The sequence below is a fragment of the Aricia agestis genome, chromosome 4 (genome assembly GCF_905147365.1).
Source record: "Aricia agestis chromosome 4, ilAriAges1.1, whole genome shotgun sequence".
Taxonomy (NCBI): domain Eukaryota; kingdom Metazoa; phylum Arthropoda; class Insecta; order Lepidoptera; family Lycaenidae; genus Aricia; species Aricia agestis.
In genome coordinates, this window is record NC_056409.1 from 6,927,387 (window position 1) to 6,947,859 (window position 20,473).

General features: G+C 34.9%; 1 protein-coding gene across 1 annotated transcript in view; it reads right to left on the reverse strand.

Annotated features, from left to right (window-relative positions):
* The window catches only part of LOC121726317 (synaptotagmin-10-like), a 121,450-nt gene that overhangs the window by 42,495 nt on the left and 58,482 nt on the right, over nt 1-20,473 (reverse strand). The window contains exon 4 of the mRNA XM_042113631.1: nt 10,133-10,276. Within this exon, the coding sequence (XP_041969565.1) occupies nt 10,133-10,276 (144 nt within the window). The remainder of the gene's footprint in view (nt 1-10,132; nt 10,277-20,473) is intronic.

Genomic DNA, 20,473 nt, shown 5'->3' on the forward strand with positions numbered 1-20,473 from the left:
TGTGAAAGTAGTAGCGCTGAAAAGGTGTTTTTTTTTTATTTGTATGCGCAAGCGCCCCGCGTCATGCATTTTTTCATACAAAGGTGAAAAAAAGTTACTCTTTCAACGCTGCTACTTTCACAGCGAACTCTATAGTAGAGGGGATTTCGCGACCTGCTTGAGCGTGTCAGATTAAGCTTGTATAGACTTCCAACATGTGTCTAGTTATCATGGTATACAAATTAGATTTCTCACGTGGTAGGTTTAAAAAAAGTTATTTTGAAGTATTGAAATAATATCGGATCTGTCAGATTAAGATAGGGGATGTTTAGTATACCCCAAAGAAGCTTGCATATAAAGCACAGACGATTTAAATGTAAGGTAAGAGATATTTTAAAATATAGAAAAATAAAGCTTTATATTTTCGTAACTAAAATTGCAGATATTTTATCTTGCAATCAACTAAATAATTTAGTACTTGCTTGCTGTCTGAAATCTTGTTATAATTTACATTAAAAAGCTATTTTCTAAATATAAATTATTTTTCATAAGTATAAAATAGCTGCAGTTTCTGAACCCACCGCTAAAAAAAAACGCTCTTATTATTTTTTTATTAGTCTTACCTTATCTAAAAAACCTACTAGCTCTACATGATGCTCGAGTAACTACACGAATAGCACTCTCCCCTCCCCTACTACTATGTATAGGGAACCCATAGACACCCTAAAGTATTGTCACTTAGTTTTTTTACACCTTGTATAACACCGGGACACCAAAATAAAACCGGGACACCAACGGTAGACAATGCCAATACCGCGTATTTGCAATAAAATGCAAATAAACTAACACCGGATTCCGAAATTCGGAATCAAATCCACTATAGTCGTTTCAGTCCAACAACCCTTAAACCTTCGGGGTTGGAACGTGCGGCGCATATTAAGGCGCTATTACACGATTACTTAGCTCTGGCGTCTTGAAATAGAATGTTTATACGGCTAATGTGATTAAAAGTTTGTTCGAGAAAGTCTGTTTAAAATAAGAAGTAGGTATACTACATTGTATGTACCATCAGACAAAGTCATGGTCCTATGCTGTTTGGTCGGCTAATGTTAAATCAATATTATTCGTAACCTAGCCATTGGGCTAGGCATAACCTGAATAAATTACATAGGTTCGCTATCTGCCAATGAATCAATTTCCTGGTAGAACGTCTAGCACCATAGTCATACGTCGCACCATGGAGAAAATATACATAATATGTATGTGTCTCTGATCGCACTATCGAAAGTTTGTAAGTGGTAGTCGATGTACATATTATAATATACGATAGGCCACACAGCATCCGGAATATTATCTTATTATAATTATGTATTACTTGGTACTACTAATATACATTCTGTGGTATTACACTCGGAGCGTGCTGAATGAACGCTGCGTAAATCTGACCCATAGGCCACACGTGTAAGTATATATTATACACTATTCACTAAGCTTTATATTTACATGACGATCAAAGGAGTTGAGCGAAGTGTAATAATTACATCTGAATCGTCCATAAATGAAAACCAATTTTCATCCAAACATGTAAGTGTAAAAAAACTACTTTCCGAATGATTGAATTCGATAATGGCGGATTATGTCACGCCATCGGAGCATTAACGAGTGTAATTACAGTAATTAAGTGCACTTAGTGGAATGCGTTTGATCACGTCTCCTTCCCGGAATACCCATTAGTGGGATACTTCAGCCGAATAAAGGGATCGAGTTAAGCCTAGTACTTAGTAAGAGTTAAGACCGTACTGTCAACTGACAAAATAATGCGCATATTTACCATACGTAAAATCCGCGTATCTGCAATAAATCTGGTTTAACAGAGGTTGGTAAAAATTTAATAAATGGGCTCATGGGATTTTTATAGGTCGAACAAAAGTCACACAGTGGCAGCCAATCAAATTTTAGCACGTATAGCCAGTGGAAACTTAAAAGTTACAATTGTCAGATTGAGTTAAGAGGATTCCACACCGCCGTTTTTCCATACAAACGTTGTCCCCTGTTTCCTCCCTGGATAATGCCGGTAGAGTTAAGATTTTTTTCCTGAATATCTATGGCCACTATTAGCATGTCTCTATGTTTTCTTTTTTTCATAATTTTATTAATAAAAAGATAAGAACGTCCAAAAACCCAAAAAAATGGCCAGATTTTCCTCTGTGTTCAAACACCCAGAAAACAAAACTGGCTAAAATATACAAAAAAAATAAAACATAGGAACACAGCTCAAGCCTTGTTTTAATTCTTAATGAAAAAAGTACTTAAATCGGTTAAGTTTTGGAGAAGGAATCAGCGGACAACGAATCGAAGATTTTCTGTTCTTTTATTAGAACTTTTGTCGTGTTGTCTTTATCGCGCTCTGCATTGGGAGACTTGAGATTGGTGAGACAGCAATACATTTTCAAATACCTATCTTCAATTTCTCTCACCCCTGGTGTATCCTCTTAAGCAAATTGCGATGCTAATTACGCGGATTTGCACTTTCCCCTCTATGCGACACTACGCTGCAACAGAGTGGCGGAACACATGCGGTAACATATACTAGGAAAATGAAAAAAAAAAATTAAACTGATACATGCATGCCAGCCGTGGGGCACTGTCACAAAACAGTGGACAGTAGTGCAGCGGCAGCGCGACTTCTTTACTAAAACGAGTCGCGACTCACGCTGCTGAAGGCACTCCTACGCCCGTCATTCACATGCCACGCAAAGAATTCTATTTAAATAGAAATTTTTGATGCTAGGTGAATAAGAACGACGCGGAATTGGCGCAAAAAATGTTTTATGTCAACTCGATAACCAGACGATTTTTTTAAAAGCCGCTAGTCCACTCCCTATTGACTTAGTTGATTGCACCGTTTTAGGAATTGAGAACCAATTGAGAAAACGGGAAAATTAGATACATCTTTGTGATTTTTTTCCATCGAGAAAATTTTACAATATCGTGTTGACCCATCGCAAATCACTTAGATATTTGCGAGGGTCTTTGTTAAAAAATTAAACTGTTTGTGTCTTATTATCAAGTATAAAAATCGGCCAAGTGCGAGTCAGACTCGCGCACGAAGGGTTCCGTACCATTATAGAGCAAAATTAGGCCAAAAATTGAGTTTTTTGTATGGGAGCCCCCCGTAAATTTTTATTTTATATTAATATTATTATTAATTATTAAATTACATATATAACTAAGGCTTTTGTGAAAATTTCATGTCCCTACCTGTTGCCATTATTGATATCGAGCAAAAAAGCCAAAAAAATCACGTTTGGTGTATGGGTCCCATACAACAAACGTGATTTTTTGGCTTTTTTATAAATTAAATATAAATTTTATTTCGTTTTTAGTTATGACGGCAACAGAAAAACACAATCTGTAAAATTTTCAGAAGTCTATCTATAGCGGTTCTAGATAGACGGACAGACAGACTAACAGACTTTGAAGTCTCAGTAATAGGGTCCCTTCCCGGAAAACCCATTATTACCCTTACCCTTTGGGTACGAAACCCAAAAATGAATTATAAAATAATCAATTTTGCTTTCTACGCCCTCGTAAAAGTAAAAATAGTAAAGACACAAAATGAAAAAGTTAAATTCATTTGCGCGTATGTCAATTATTTTTGATGCACACTTTGTAAGTGCCAATCAAAATTCATACAATACTTTTCAAAGGCTTTCACATTACACGCGTCGCTGGAGCTCATGATAAATATGCATCAATTTAAAGCATGTTCGAAATAGTTGAACACAGTTAAAGTTATAAACAGTAAGCCATCTTCATACTGGACCTAAACTTTAATGGTGCATTGAATTGTACAATGTTTTGAAAAAAGTTTCCACCTTATTAAACGTTACATAACTTACTTCATTAACTAATGGGGCGAATGAGAGCCGCAAGGCTTCGAAGAGTCGCGAGACTGAGAGCCGCAAGGCTACGAAGAGCCGCAAGGTGGAATCTTCTCGGCTTGGCAAGGACGAAGGCAGGAGGTGCGATGAGGAGGGCTTCATACTGGTGGAGAGGAGGAAGAAGCCCGCCGCCCGCAACCATCGCGGCACCGCACCATATGTACCTGAGCTGCGTCTGCGGAGCGAGGTCCCCGCGACGCCCCTGTACATATCCCGCCTGCACTGGTCCATGGAGGTCCAGGATGTCGTGGACTACATCCAGAAGAAGACGACACTGCGCCTGAGGGTCGAGCGTCTGCAGTCTCGCCACAAGGTTAACTTTAGCTCCTTTGTGGTGAGAGTACCGACGAATCTTCTGTCGACTTTCGAGGCGCCGGAGTTCTGGCCGATGGATGTAGTCTATCGGAGGTTCCGGGGGAGACTCCGGAACGAAGCGAGTCACGTCGCCGGCAAAATGTGACAGTGTTAGTTTTTAAGTATATATAAAATATGTATGTTAGTTTTAAGGTATTTATTATATAATTATATGTATGTTAGATTTAAGGTATTTGTTATATGGGCCTCTGATGCCTGAATTAAATGATTTGATTTGATTTGATTTGATTTGATTAATTTTTCAGTGTTTAATTTAAAGTGGTCAAATAATAATATCTTTATTTATACCATAATGTAGTACAGTAAGCAGCATCTGACCCCTGCACCAGTGTTAACTATATTGCCAGTGTCCTCGCCCATAAATAAAAACTACAGAATGCAGTTTCCATAAAATCTCGGATGAGTTAATATAGTAATAATAGATCAGCTATGGGTGCTTCAAGCCACATAAAGCTGGCCTCGTGCTAAGTACCCGAAAGACAACCAGACAACGATATCCCACCAAAAACATTTTCATGTAAAAATGTTGCCAAGATGAGAACATAATAATTTTAAACTTCGTCGTGTCAAAAAGTAGTGAGATCTCATGTAGAGCCAAGTTTCTAACCTTACATACTCAGCCCTAAATCTAAAAACCTTAATTTTACACTAAGGCGCGGCAAAATATTTAAAATTAATTTAATATTTCGGGGGAGGGGGCTCTCATACATCAAACGTGATTTTTCGCTATTTTTTCCTCTTGATAATAATAGATGTCGCTGCTTGTCGTCTACATCGCGATATAGCTTGCACGAACAGTTTCATATAGTTGTTGATGCACTTTAATCGACAAGAGATGTCACTGTTGGGCACCTACATCGCACTATCGATGACGCGAAGATGTTTGGTATAGCCGTTTAACTTTCGAAGCCACTTTTGTTGTTGTTGTTTTTAACTAATCGTAAACCAATGTTAGCTTTTAAAATATATTTTAAGACCTACTATACTAATTATCCTAAAATTCCTAATCAATCTGTTTCAAGTTAAGTAAACTTGAAATAGATTGATAGTTAAGTAACTAATTATTATTATTATTATAAGTAATTAATGAAATATTCTTATTAATTAAATATTTGCAAAGAAATGCTAAGACTACGACTATTCTTTGAACTTACGTACTTACGTACCCAAAGGGTAAAAGCGGGACCCTATTACTAAGACTTCGTTGTCTTTCCGTCTATCCATCTGTCTGTATGTCTGTCTGTGTGTCTCCAGGCTGTAACTCAGGAATGGTAATAGCTAGAGAGTTGAAATTTTCACAGATTATGTATATCTGTTGCCGCTGTAACAACAAATACTAAAAATAAAATAAAATTAATATTTAAGGGGGGCTCCCATACAACAAACGGGATTTTTTGGCCTTTTTTGCTCTATATCAATAATGGCAACAGGTAGGTACTTGAATTTTTCTCAAAGTCCTCAGTTGTATGTCTACTTTAATATTTAATAATAATAATTAAAGAAAATAAAAAATTAAGGGGGGCTCCCATACAAAAAACACAAATTTTTGCCTAATTTTGCTCTATAATGGTACGGATATAGGTTAAGTTGGGTTTGATAATTTTTTTGTTGTTTTAGTACTAATATCATGTTACATACCAAATTTCAGCTTTCTAAGACTTCAGGAAGTACCCTAACAGTTTTGATGATCGGTGAGTCAGTGACCAAATTGTGGGTTTTTGGACACCTATAAAATCTAAAGTATAAAAGCTACGATATTCAAACTTTGCGCATTTAATAACTATACCCATGTCACTATATCTTACAAATTTCAACTATCTGGCATTATTCAAACCAAAGTTACGAGGGTTCAAAAATACGACGAAACGTTTCGAGAAAAGGTAGGTAGTGCCCTTGCGCGCTTCGCTTGACTCATCTTGGCGGGGGCACTCCCGTGCCCCCAGATTATAACAGTAGCTGTTGTCCTACTGTGTACCTAATTTTATTTGTATTCTGTTCCAATTAAATGCACGAAATTGTTTGGTTGCTGTCTGGTTCGACGCGAATGGAACTATTTTCGTATTTGATTTTACATACTACAAACAAATAAAACTATTTGAACCTATAAGATTTACTCTTATTCCAATATAATATTTATAAGACAATCTCTAAGTTTCATACAAAGTTTAACGACATATAAATTACATGTTATATTTTCATGAGTGTTCAATATTGAGTTTTCTTGAGTAAATATGAATATTATTTGTTTTCGAAACTCCATATCATGTTACATGTTCAGTGTTTAGTAAGTACACCTAAATCTGATAAGTTGTATTGACTTTCTAAGTGCTTAAGTAGGTCGGTGATAAAGACAATATGGAAAAAAATCCTTTATTTAAAAGTTACTTAATGCATAATAATTTTAGTCATATTCTAATAAATAAGTACTTGTTTTAAACATACAATATGATATTGCCGTAAGAGACTTTTTAAAACCTTAAAATTTGTATATTTCAGTAACTGGAAAATACTGCAATATAATTTACAATTCAAATTATTATACTATTTAAGATAGCTATAATAATATAATGTTATTTTCTATTATAGAGACGGAATCTGTGGTTTAAATTAGGATATCTAATAATTACCTGGATGTAACATCCACTTAATTTCAGATATTAGCGAGCAAACATTAATTATATTGTTTAATTTTACAAGAACATGCTGCGTGTAACGCCTTAATTAATTATAATTAATTCATATTGCAATAATTACGTTGGAAAATCATATAAATATTATGTAGATAAGATACGTATGTTCTACATAATACTATGTGACATATCTCAAATGTACCATCGTGGAAGTTGATTCCTATGCAATTGACAGACCAACGTTATTTGGTCGAATATGTCAATTCAATGTTAATTGTGATCTGTCAGCTGGGTTTGACGTAACGCAACCAAACTACTTAGGTCCCCGATTTGAATAGGAATCAACTTCTCTGATAGTACCATCGAGGAAATTGATTACTAGGCAGTTAACAGAGCAACGTTATTTGGTCGGATCATGTCAATACAATGTTAATTGTGATCTGTCGGCTGGGTTTGACGTAACGCGACCAAACTACGTAGGTCCCTCATCTGCCTAGGAAACTCTCTCAACTTCTCTGATAGTACAATTAAACCCTGGTATTACCGGACTTAATGGTAATACCAAAATCTACATAAAACCACTCTCAAATCAGCAGCTTTGAGCTAACTGTGGCCGCTTTACATTTTATAGTGAACGTACGTCACAGTTATACTATGGATGCAATTTGGTCTGGTAGTAGACCACACCATTAGATCACACAGATAGGTAAAATAAAAAGGTACATTTAATGCTAAGTACTCACATACGGTTTTGCTCGATAATTTTACTCGAAATCGAGCAAAAACCACCGTGTGGACCGCAAAACTCACAGCTCGAAGGCTCGCATCGAGCCAGTTTGAAGGCTCGAACCGAGCCGGCTCGACAAATTTTTTAACACTAGTTTTTATTATTCGTAGCTAAGTTCCTTCGAACTGAAGTAAAAGTATCGAGCAATGCTGAATGTGTGGACGAAAGCCCGAGCCGTGATTTTTACTCTACGTGATTGCTCGATCGAGCAAAACCGTATGTGAGTACTTACACTAAGATAAAAATAAATAAGTATTTCCTTGCGAAACTTCTTTTTTTTTATTTTTTTTTATTATGAAATAAGGGGGCAAACGAGCAAAAGGGGCACCTAATGGAAAGCAACTTCCGTCGCCCATGGACACTCGCAGCATCAGAAGAGCTGGAGGTGCGTTGCCGGCCTTTTAAGAGGGAATAAGGTAATAGGGGAGGGTAGGGATGGCAATGGAAGGGAATAGGGGAGGGTAGGGAAGTGAATAGGGTAGGGGACTAACTACTAAACTCACTCACTCGGCGAAACACAGCGCAAGCGCTGTTTCACGCCGGTTTTCTGTGAGAACGTGGTATTTCTCCGGTCGAGCCGGCCCATTCATGCCGAAGCATGGCTCTCCCACGTGTTAAATCTTTTACGCGATAGGAAATATAGATAGATAAACTAGTAAATTTTAAAAAGAACGAAATTTAAATATATTTAAGTGATGTGATAGTTATAAATTACACTCAAATTGGTAACTTTTTAGATAGCATTTTAGTATACTTCTTGGTATGCACACACACACTCAATTTCTGAAGTTTTCCGTAACGGATATTTATTAGGCAGGACGATATTATATTTTATTATTATCAATCAATATTCCCACAGGTTTTGCAGTGGGAGCGAAAGGAGGCTCCGAGCCGACTGTCAGTAACAAGGATAGCACATTAGAGCAATTAATGGACAAAAAACCCCAATCATCATGTAAAAATAGGTCAAGTGGTTATGTACTCCAAGTAATAAATAAATAAATAAATAAATAAAATTTATTTTCAGACAAAGAAGCCCATATTATAAATAATTTTTGACAATAAAATAATTATGAACTAAACAAATAATCACTCATCTTGCTACCCTGACATGTAGCTCAGTGAGTCTGCGAAGGAGTGGAGAGTCAATTCGCTCCGCTATCATCTTCACCCCCCCAGTAATGCCTGGAGCTTAATTTTCAGGCTGAAAAATTCACTCTGAGATTCGAACGCTGATTAGAGCTCTGCAACAAATGGGATAGTTGCAGTTCATCGTATATTTTATTATTTTATAGTAATATTTTTACATTAGTCACCTTTTTATGCGTATAATAGTCCATATACATTATACATTTAAAGTTTTTTAATGACGCTATACGGTACTAAATATCATTTAATCACCATTAAAATATTTATTCGAAATAAAAGTTAGTCACAAGAACCGTGCCCTAAAAAAGACATTTAGGCGAAATTGTATTCGTAAAAAGCTTCATTAATTCATATTTTGGTGTAATTTAATCACTTCATAACCTTAGTTCAGGTGAAACGGTCATTTCTGTTTCTGTTTGGTGATAAACATTTTTACGAATTTCACGCTCTGAAGCTTCTTTTTTACATGAATAAAACAAAATAATATTTAGCCTTGGTTACTGAAAATGTACTTATTCTATAAATGTACTAAAAGAACACAACGTATATGTAGAGACACATTCATAGAGATTAATATTTAATGGGTATAACAATGTACCAGATAAAGTTATATATTATAGGCAGGCAGTAAAACAAAACTTTCTCGGGTTATATAGATCTTTGCAAACGTTCGTAAACATTACGGCCGTAATCAGAGACATTTAGTGATGATTAAACTTTAATTTAATGAAGAGTGTGACAGATAATGTATGGGTGACCATACATCCCGCTTTCAGCTGATAATCTGTCCCGGTGTCCCGTCCCCCCCCCTCCCCGAGGGCGAAATTGTCCCATCTGTTTGCAATACAAACAGAGCAATCGACAATTTAAAAGTATATTAATTAATGTTTGAAATGTCTGTGCAATAACTGGAAGTAACGCACTCCCATACAACAAATGTGTTTATTCTGCCATAATATTTTGCTCGATATCAATAAAAGTAGATAACTAATATACTTAACAGATAAACACTTTAAATATTCACAAAATACTCAATTGTATTTACCTCTATACTTTCATAAGTCAAAGCTTTTATCTAATAATGAAATGATTCATTTGGGGGCAGGGGGGGAATAATTCCGTAGACGTTCCGCTCTGACAAAAAAAATGGTCACGTTATGTATAGGACTTAATTTGTCAAAATCTTTATTAAATATAATATTCGTCTCCGAGCGCGGCAGCTATTTACCTAAGGTTCATCAATCATCACCGTCTGCTAATTAACTCACCTTAATAAGGCCAATGGAGGAGTCAGCTCGCTCGAGGCTGCATATGCTGAACTGGATCGAGGGCAGCTCCAGGCGGTGAGACAACTGGCGTTGGAACGTCTGGTGACGGTCCGGCACGATCGGCAGAGTCGTTTGACGGAGCACCTGGACAGATGTATCGTGTTAAATATACACGGTCTGAGTTGTGGTGGGTTGATCTTGCTATACCTAAGCAAAGAGTTCAGACCACGGGGTTTAGTGGGTGCCCCAGCCGATGATGTCGGGGATGCGCAAAGCATTTACCCATATTAAAAAGGTAAAAAGTACACGTTCTAGATATTGGGACAACAGTACCTAATATTATTTCTAATATTATTTCTATATTCTTTGTCTTACGTGCTAATGTCAGTGACAGTATAAACATGAAACGTAATTCGAGACTTGAGAATTGGAATAATTAGAATTGAGAATAAAAAAACCGGCCAAGTGCGAATTGGACGAGCCCATGAAGGGTTCTGCAGCAGCAATAAGGTTTATATTTATGAAATTAAGAGGTTTTTGATTTATTTTCACATTTCAGTTGATTTAATGATATTAAGGTCTACCATTTATGACGTATAAAAAAAACTACTGGCTAGATCTCGTTCGAACCAATTTTCGTTGGTAGTTTTTGTAGTAATGTACATCATATATTTTTTAGACTTATCGTACCCCTACTTTAGAAGTTAGAGGGGGGGGGGCACATTTTACCACTTTGGAGAAGTCTCTCTTGCAAACTATCCAGGTTATTAAAAAATGATATAAGAAACCTCAATATGATTTTTAAACACCTATCCATAGAAACCCTACACGCATAGGTTAGATGAAAAAAATTTTTTGTTTCAATTGTATCTATGGAGACCCCTAAAATTTTCAGTAATTTTTCAAATTTTGTATCAAAATCTTAAAGCGGTTCACAGACTACATCTATTTACCAAGTTTCAATAGTATAGCTCTTATAGTTTCGGAGAAAAGTGGCTGTCACATACGGATGGACAGACAGACAGACATGACGAATCTATAAGGGTTCCGTTTTTTGCCATTTGGCTACGGAACCCTAAAAAGGGAGACTTGATATTGTGTAAAATATCAAGTCTCCCTTGTCGCCAAGAAAACCAAGAAAAGTCGGGTTTGGGCGTTTGCATCAGTCATTTTTAGGGTTCCGTAGTCCGTACCCAAAGGGTAAAAACGGGACCCTATTACTAAGACTTCTCAGATGTCTATCCGTCTATCCGTCTGTCCGTCAGTCTGTCGGTCTCTGGGCTTTATCTCAAGAACCGCTATAGCTAGACTTCTGAAATTTTCACAGATTGTGTATTTATGTTGCCGGTATAACAACAAATACTAGTAATAAAAAATAAGTAATGTTTAAGGGGGCTCCCATGCCTTGCCGTGCCGTGTAGCAGTCTTGTGGTTAAACGAAAGCGGTCAGGACACCCCATGTCGCCCCCCTGCGGGCGACGGAAATCCGGATATTGGGGAATAACGGTTTTTCCTTTACGCTAGCAGAATGTATCTAAACAGATTTTTTTCGTGTCCTTTTTTGTAAATATTTAGTATTTCATATTTGATATCCTCGATCTAATAAAGATCATTGCCACAAAAAGAATATTAAATTTGAAAGTCTTAAATGAAGTTAACGCTCATATACTTTCTTCACGCTTGTTTAAACAGCGGGTAAACAATCTGTTATACTCCAGTAACTTGTACCCCAGGTATAAATTACGGGAGTAACTTCCAGAGGACTTATATACTTACTTTACCTTGTTTTTACGCAACTGTAAGAAGGTATATTGGTTAAAATAAAATTTAGAGAATCAAATTTTAGGCATTGAAACTTTTTACGTCTAACCGCCGTACCCAGAGACATTTAATGATTAAGCTTCAATTTAATGAAGAGTTTGACAGATAATCTATAATTATTTATGTATTTGATAGTAAGGTATGTCAAAATTTTGAATTAATTACATTTTAGTAATTATATAATATCTACTCATTGATTTACTCTGAGTGCGCCGTGTGGCAGTAAATTTTGATTAAAGATCACTGGACTGGATCCAGGTAATAGTATTATTTTAAAGTCAATGGTCGTACCTTACCTATAGTGCCTACATGTACGAGTATATGACCAAAGTTGTTTTAAATATATAATAACTTGGTTTTTTTAAGAAGTTGATAGATTTACGTATAAAATAAGGCAAGAAAAATATTATAGGTCCAAGCGTTTTTACCATACTTAAGGCCCTGTATTCCCAAAAACGGACGATTTTCAAGATTTAAAAGTGATAGTAGACACAAAAATATAGTAATTTAAATTCTGAAAAAAATATATGTGTTAGTTAAGGATCTAACACAGTGGAATTTATATTCCATTACACAATATCATGAACTTCACTCGATAGAAAAAATCCCAAACTTACCTCTTTTTTTAACGAATTTTCCATACTATGTCCAAATTATTTGGAATTTTCAGATAAAATTGTGTGACTGAAAGCGTACCAGCCGAACCTTTGCGCCTGCTATTTTATAGTTTTTTGATCGTCGTTTTTTTAAACATCAATTAAATCGCGTCAAAAAAACTAATCGCCCTAGATATATTCTTTGTCTTTAATTCAGTGCAAAAATTATCTGGGGTTTTTTTTCTATCGAGTGAAGTTCATGATATTGTGTAATGGAATATAAATACCACTGTGTTAGATCCTTATATATTTTTTTCAGAATTTAAATTACTATATTTTTGTGTCTACTGTCACTTTTAAATCTTGAAAATCGTCCGTTTTTGGGAATACAGGGCCTTAAGCCTTTGATTTTTATTATTACACTTTATTGTCCGCAACAATAAATTAAAGCTGGTTGGCATAGTCCCATAACACGTGTTATATCAAATTTTTACTAATTTTGTGTTTTTTGAATTGAGAAACCTCCTCTTTTTTGGAAGTCGGTTAAAAAGCAAACTTAATCGAAGTTCAAACTAAACAATCAATAATTTAAGTCCTTCAATTTAAATATTTCAAGAAACTCGAGGTTTGCGGTTAAAACGGTTCGTTTTCAGCATTTAATATATTATTTACGAAGCCAATGAAAGCATTTTAATGTAACCGACAAAACGCTTAGGGCTTCCAAGGTGTAATTATCCTAAAATACCTTTAGGTACCTTTGTTTTTTGTTTCCAATGAGTCTTTGAAAAACTTGATTTGTTTGGATTAATTAATATTTAAACTATAAAGTGACGGCCGTTTGTAATGATATATTTATCAGGAAAAACGTTCATCGTTTTTTTTTAAAACACCTAATAAATTGTTTAGGTCACTAAAAAGGAACATGAAACTTCTGGCTCATGTTTTACATATTATATATTCATAGTTTAGATAAAAACATTTGTCACTAAAATGTAAAACTATATGAATATAAAGTATTAACAAGATGATGCCCGCAACTCCCTTGCGCCAAAGCCGTTTATTGCGTGAAACCGTACATTTTTCCGGGATAAAAAGTATCCTTTGTCCTTTCCTGGGACTCAAAGTATCTCCATACCAAATTTCAGCAAAATCGGTTGTGTGGCTTAGGCGTGAAGCGGTAACAGACAGACTGACAGACAGACTGACAGACAGACACACTTTCATATTTATGATATTAGTATGGATATGTATTTTTCAACATCATACATTACTGAAAACATATAATAATCTTAATCTTATGGTCAATTCAGACCACATCGCGACGGATGGCGCATAAATGCATTTCTTTTGTATTGAATTGACAGACTTGCATGACGTCTCACGCAATTGAAGTCTGTCAAATCCATACAAATGTAGAAATGCATCTATGCGTCGCGTTGCGGTCTGAATTGACCCTTACACCTACAAGGTATGAACAAAAGATTGTTTCAAAGTCAGTTGAATCATTAATCATTATCCAATTTGAAATATCCAACTTGGGGGCTAAGGCTAGACTTTTTAAATTATATTTGAATATGGAAATTATTTTCAAAAGCTCAAACCATCAAAACTTTTAAGAGCAATTTAACTTTTCAATATATTATCGTCTAAGGTAGACCTTTCGCCTGTTCACCATAATGTTCACCATATTATGGATCCATGATTTTTTATTAACAACGTATTGAAATAAAAACTTCATAATAAAAGTTTTGCTCTTCTTTCGTAATAACCACAAAATAAGTTTGCATTAGGTATAGCCTTAATGTGCTTTCATTTGTGTACGTTGTACGGCTATGAAAATATTTTTTTCATTCCAATAACGGTTATTAAATATAGAAGGTTTTTTACATATTATACAAAATATTGTTTTTTTTTCCCTTATGTAGTAGTCGTCAGTATAACTTGGCTAACTATATTATAACTAACTATATTATAATAATTTTGATAGTCGTTATAGTTTTCAGACTTTTATTATTACGAGCCGTCTTTTGCCGTACCAATGTATATTCAATTACACTATTTTTTGTCACGCGGGAACCATACATTTATCGGAACCAAAACTATTTTATTGTTCCATCCCTGGCCTCAAAGAATTCCACTAACATATTACTTCATTACAGTCAGTTGATGTTGAAGCGTAAAAAAATACAGACAGATTGATAAACTTTCACATTAATATTAATAGTAAACAAAGACTATAAGCAAGGGATTTGTACTCGTGTTGTATTTGAAGTAACGAAAAGTCTCACTTTTGTATTCACTTGCATACAAAAGTGAGACATTCCGTTACTCACTCCTCCGTTTCGTTACTAACTCAGTGATTAACTCACAAATGTACGATACAGAATCGGCCAGCAGGAGTACAGGCTGAAATAAAATGGATCCTGGCTTTCGTCTTTTATCTTGGCTTGTTCTGACACAAGTATAACATTATTTTGTGTACGCGAGTATAACATTTATTACCCATCCCACAAAAGTGCATAGCCCCGCCAAAGAAGATGTTCACTTCATGTTTATTCTCCTATATGAGAGATAGTCAGTAACATACACTATACTCTATAGTTTATCCCGTGTAGTGCACTTCATGTTGTTGGCTGTTGGAGAGTTTCCATTTACGTTAGAATGCTGTTGTGAATAGGATTCCCGTTATATTGTTTCACTTTGAAAACAATTAACTTAACTGAGGTTCTTCGTTACACTAAGTTTTTGTGAAACTTAGTGTTACCAAGTAAAATTTAGAAATAAATAATTATTTAAATACAAAAAACTTGAAGAATAACGAAAATGATTGAAAATTAGAGACCTAACTCGACTGTTTTTAAACTTTTTTTTAATGAGATGCATTAATAACGAATTTTCAAAAAATGCGACAACAGCAGCTGCTAGGTATGTAATATTTAATAGTTTTCGCGATTTTCGGTGGTTTTAAAATACTAAATTTAAAAAACTGCGACAAAATATCACAACAACGTACGCTCAGACACAATAATAATTATAACGCTCAATAATAAAAACATGAGTTGCTATAAACATTAATTTTCTTGCAATACTAAATCCTACTAATCCTACTAGTCCTACTATCCTACTAATATTATAAAGGCGAAAGTTTGTTTTGATGTATGGATGTATGGATGTGTGGATGTGTAGATGTATGGATGTTTGTTACTCTTTCACACAAAAAATACTGAACGGATTTTAGTGAAACTTTTCAATAATATAGCTTATACATCAGAATAACACAAAGGCTACAATTTTAACCGACTTTCAAAATGGGGGAGGTGTTATGTTCGTTTTCTTATATTCAACGATTACTCCGCTGTTTGTTAACCGATTTTCAAAATTTTTCTTTTGGTTTATAGGGTATCATCCCAATTTGGTATTATATTCACAAAAGTAGTGATCTGATGAAGGATCCATAAGTAATCGAGGGAACTCCTCAAAACTTATAGGGAAACATGTGGTGACTTCGGTTTCGTGAGAAGTATTCTAAGCATATGCTACCAACAAGTAAGATTTTGCACCGAGATATACCTGGTATACCGTGGTTCGGAAGGTGCTGAGAGAACTCCTGATTCTTTATAGATACAAGTTTGGGAGTTTCGGCGTTGTTTTAAGAACAGAAAGCATAATATGCTACTATGCAAATTACATTCATCATCATCATCATCACTACCATATTATACCATTTCATAGTCTTTTAGACCGAGATTCGAGTTTGTCAAGCGATAATTTAAAAAAATCTATACCTACCTAATATTATAAACCTGAAGAGTATGTTTGCTTGAACGCGTCAATCTCAGGAACTACAGGTCCGATTTAAAAACTTATCTCAGTGTTAGATAGAGCATTTATCGAGTAAGGTTAATATTCAGTAATGTGAGTGACTTCTGAAACAAAATAAAAATGCAGAGAGACTTATAGTTACAAAACATTTCAAACTTTCTTATTAAATTGCAAGTTTCTAAGAAGTTAATAAAAATATTATTCTTTAATCACGTAAATAACAAAGCCAAAGCCTTAAGCTATTTATAAATTTTATTTACAGAGGATCAAAATATAATTTACACTAGATGTCCCGCGAGGCTTCGCCCGCGTTAATTAGGAATTTTACAGAAACCGTACATTTTCCCATAAAAAATATTTCCCCCGTTTTTCCCACATTTTCCTGAGTTTCTTCGGTCGTATTAGTCTAAGCGTGATAATATAATATAGCCTATAGTCTTACTCGATAAATGCTCTATCTAACACTGAGATAAGTTTTTAAATCGGACCTGTAGTTCCTGAAATTGACGCGTTCAAGCAAACATACTCTTCAGGTTTATAATATTAGGTAGGTATAGATTTTTTTTAATTATCGCTTGACAAACTCGAATCTCGGTCTAAAAGACTATGAAATGGTATAATATGGTAGTGATGATGATGATGATGAATGTAATTTGCATAGTAGCATATTATGCTTTCTGTTCTTAAAACAACGCCGAAACTCCCAAACTTGTATCTATAAAGAATCAGGAGTTCTCTCAGCACCTTCCGAACCACGGTATACCAGGTATATCTCGGTGCAAAATCTTACTTGTTGGTAGCATATGCTTAGAATACTTCTCACGAAACCGAAGTCACCACATGTTTCCCTATAAGTTTTGAGGAGTTCCCTCGATTACTTATGGATCCTTCATCAGATCACTACTTTTGTGAATATAATACCAAATTGGGATGATACCCTATAAACCAAAAGAAAAATTTTGAAAATCGGTTAACAAACAGCGGAGTAATCGTTGAATATAAGAAAACGAACATAACACCTCCCCCATTTTGAAAGTCGGTTAAAATTGTAGCCTTTGTGTTATTCTGATGTATAAGCTATATTATTGAAAAGTTTCACTAAAATCCGTTCAGTATTTTTTGCGTGAAAGAGTAACAAACATCCATACATCTACACATCCACACATCCATACATCCATACATCCATACATCAAAACAAACTTTCGCCTTTATAATATTAGTAGGATAGTAGGACTAGTAGGATTAGTAGGATTTAGTATTGCAAGAAAATTAATGTTTTATAGCAACTCATGTTTTTATTATTGAGCGTTATAATTATTATTGTGTCTGAGCGTACGTTGTTGTGGATATTTTGTCGCAGTTTTTTAAATTTTCTCCAGAATTTAATAATCCACCAATTTCGCTCCAAATATCGGAGAAATAATTCGCTATAAAAATTGACACTTTTCTCATGGTAAATAAATACCTTCGTAGATTCCGTAATTACCTATGTTTAATAAAATTGTTTAATGTGTGAACCGTTAAGGTCATTTCATTTATTAATGTGGACCCCGAGCGAAACTAATTGGTGACCCCTGATCTAGAAGAATCCAATCCTTACTAATATTATAGATGCGACAAAGTTGGAGACATCACCCAGTGACAAAATATTATAAATATCTATATCTATTTTCTAGTGATCACAATATCATACATATTATGTATATTGTATATGCACATCGTCGGACAGCTAATTGTATTATGTTTATGAAAATTAATGCCACTTTCCATTGACGCGGATGCATTCAAAAAGCCCAATTCAAAACTATATAAATACTGTAGAATGAGTTACACAGTGAATTGGCTGACTTGCCGCCCGCGGTGATGGGCCTACTGTTCCTTTGAATGTCTAATTTAACGCAACAAATTGCCTTGTTAAGTTACAATGTGAACTAACCCTTGGCCCCGTCTATTCCCGACATTATGCGTGATTTATTCGAGTGTGACGCGACCTCGCAGTATCAGTGGCAATGACTGGGCAAGCCGATAATTCAGAGCCAATATGTTTGTCCGTAGAGCGACGGCCGACACGACAAATATTTGGATGGAACATTCGTCGCTTGTAAATACTGCTTAATCATCAAAATACCATTCTATGGAAAAGTAACTGAGCCAAATAAAAAAATATTCCCCAAAATGCACACGGTACTTTGTGTTTATTTTCCGATATGAAAAATATTTTAATATTTGAAATTCCCGGGAGAAATATTCGGTGAAATAATACAGATTCAGCAACTTTAATTTAAAACTTGATAAATCTCGTAGGGTTCAGCACGCGCTTGCAATGTAAGCGGAAAAAAAATATTTACGACATCACATTAGAAACCCCAAAAATAACAGTGTTTCTCCACTATTTAATTAATGTTATTATATTTATAAACCTTCCTCTTTAATTTCACTCAATCTATTAAAGAAAACTGCATCAAAATCTGTTGCGTAGTTTTAAAGATTAAAGGGATATGAAGGAATAATAAAGAATATTACAAACATACAAGATACGCGCCAAACCTATGGGTTTACCCGACTGCCGGGAGGGTTATGACCCTCCCGGCAGTCGGGTAAAAAAGCGACTTTGTTTTATACCATGTAGTGATTTAATGAAAAATTTGATTGAAAATGAATGGAGAATATGCCAAAATATTAATTTACTCAAAGTGTAGTATAAAATAACAAATGTCTCTGAGCCGTTAGTTAATATTTTACTTAAGTAATCGTGCCCGTGACTGTGCCTAGGCGGGTGAAGGAGCACCATGGGGTTTTAGTGGGTAGTTCTTCGGAGAGTCCCACATACCCCAGACGATGTCCCCAACCGCCGGGGACGCGCAAAGCATTTCCCCATGTAAAAAGGTATTGCAGCTGCTTTGCGTATTGCATCCTTGATTAAATAGTTTAATTACTGTCGATTACCACACAATATTATTATGTTAACGATTTTACATAAATCGTTTATCACTTGCTGCCAAATACGTCGTTAATGACTGTTTTGAAATCCGGGGTTAATAATATTATATCCCACCGCATATTCTATATGGAAGTTACTCGTTAAACTCGTTAACATTTAATTTCATCAACTACCTCAGGGGGATGTAGAATCTGTTCCTCTTACTTACGTCATTAGTTCAAATTAATATCAAAACTTTTGTTATTAACTTGCTTTTCTATCTGTGATTTCTATCACAGAACGATAAACAGCGAGTTTAGGAATGTAATTTTTTATTTACCATTTCATATTTATTAATGTTGCAATAAGCAGTTTACAATTTACTATCCTGTAAGTATCTAATTGAGTTTACCAAAAAAAGTAAAATGTAATTAAATTTAAAAATATATAAATTATAATTTATTTTTTTTATATATATTCTACTACGTAGCGCAGGTAAATAAAAAAGGAATGAGTGTATAGACCAGTGGTAGGCAACAGGCGGACCGCGAAGGGTCGAATCTCGGACCGCGAAATATTGTAATGTATTTTATACGAAGTATCAATGAATACATAGATATTATGGTATACGATGCTTATAAAGGTATCGTATACCCTAATATTATCTATGTATTCATTGATACCTTCCTAATCAAAATAATATTTTTAAGCTACAAAAGACAAGTGTTTTTTTTTCTGGACCTCGTTAAAATTTTCCCACTGTGTCCGGACCTCACCTAAAATTACTTGCCGACCCCTGCTGTCCTAGCACGGGGATTGTCGATCTAGAAGAAATAGATAAAAACAAGAAATAAATATAGTTTCTTGGAAAATAGTTCCTGATTTAAAGTAAATAAGGTCGTAAATTCATCGGCAACAATAATCATTTTTTATGTAAGTTTTTCGAGCAACTTTTACGACCTATTGTTTTGCGAGCTCGGATTTATAAACATTTTATAAAATGTTACACAATTTGTCTAGCACTTTGGCGATGAAGATTCTTTGAGGGTGGAATTATCAATTTTCCCACGCTAAGCAATGGATAATAAAAACAGTTCACAAAATGCACTTCAAATTAAAATAACATTGACTATTGATCTACGACCTTATTTACTTAAACGTAGGATCTTTTATCAAAAAAAC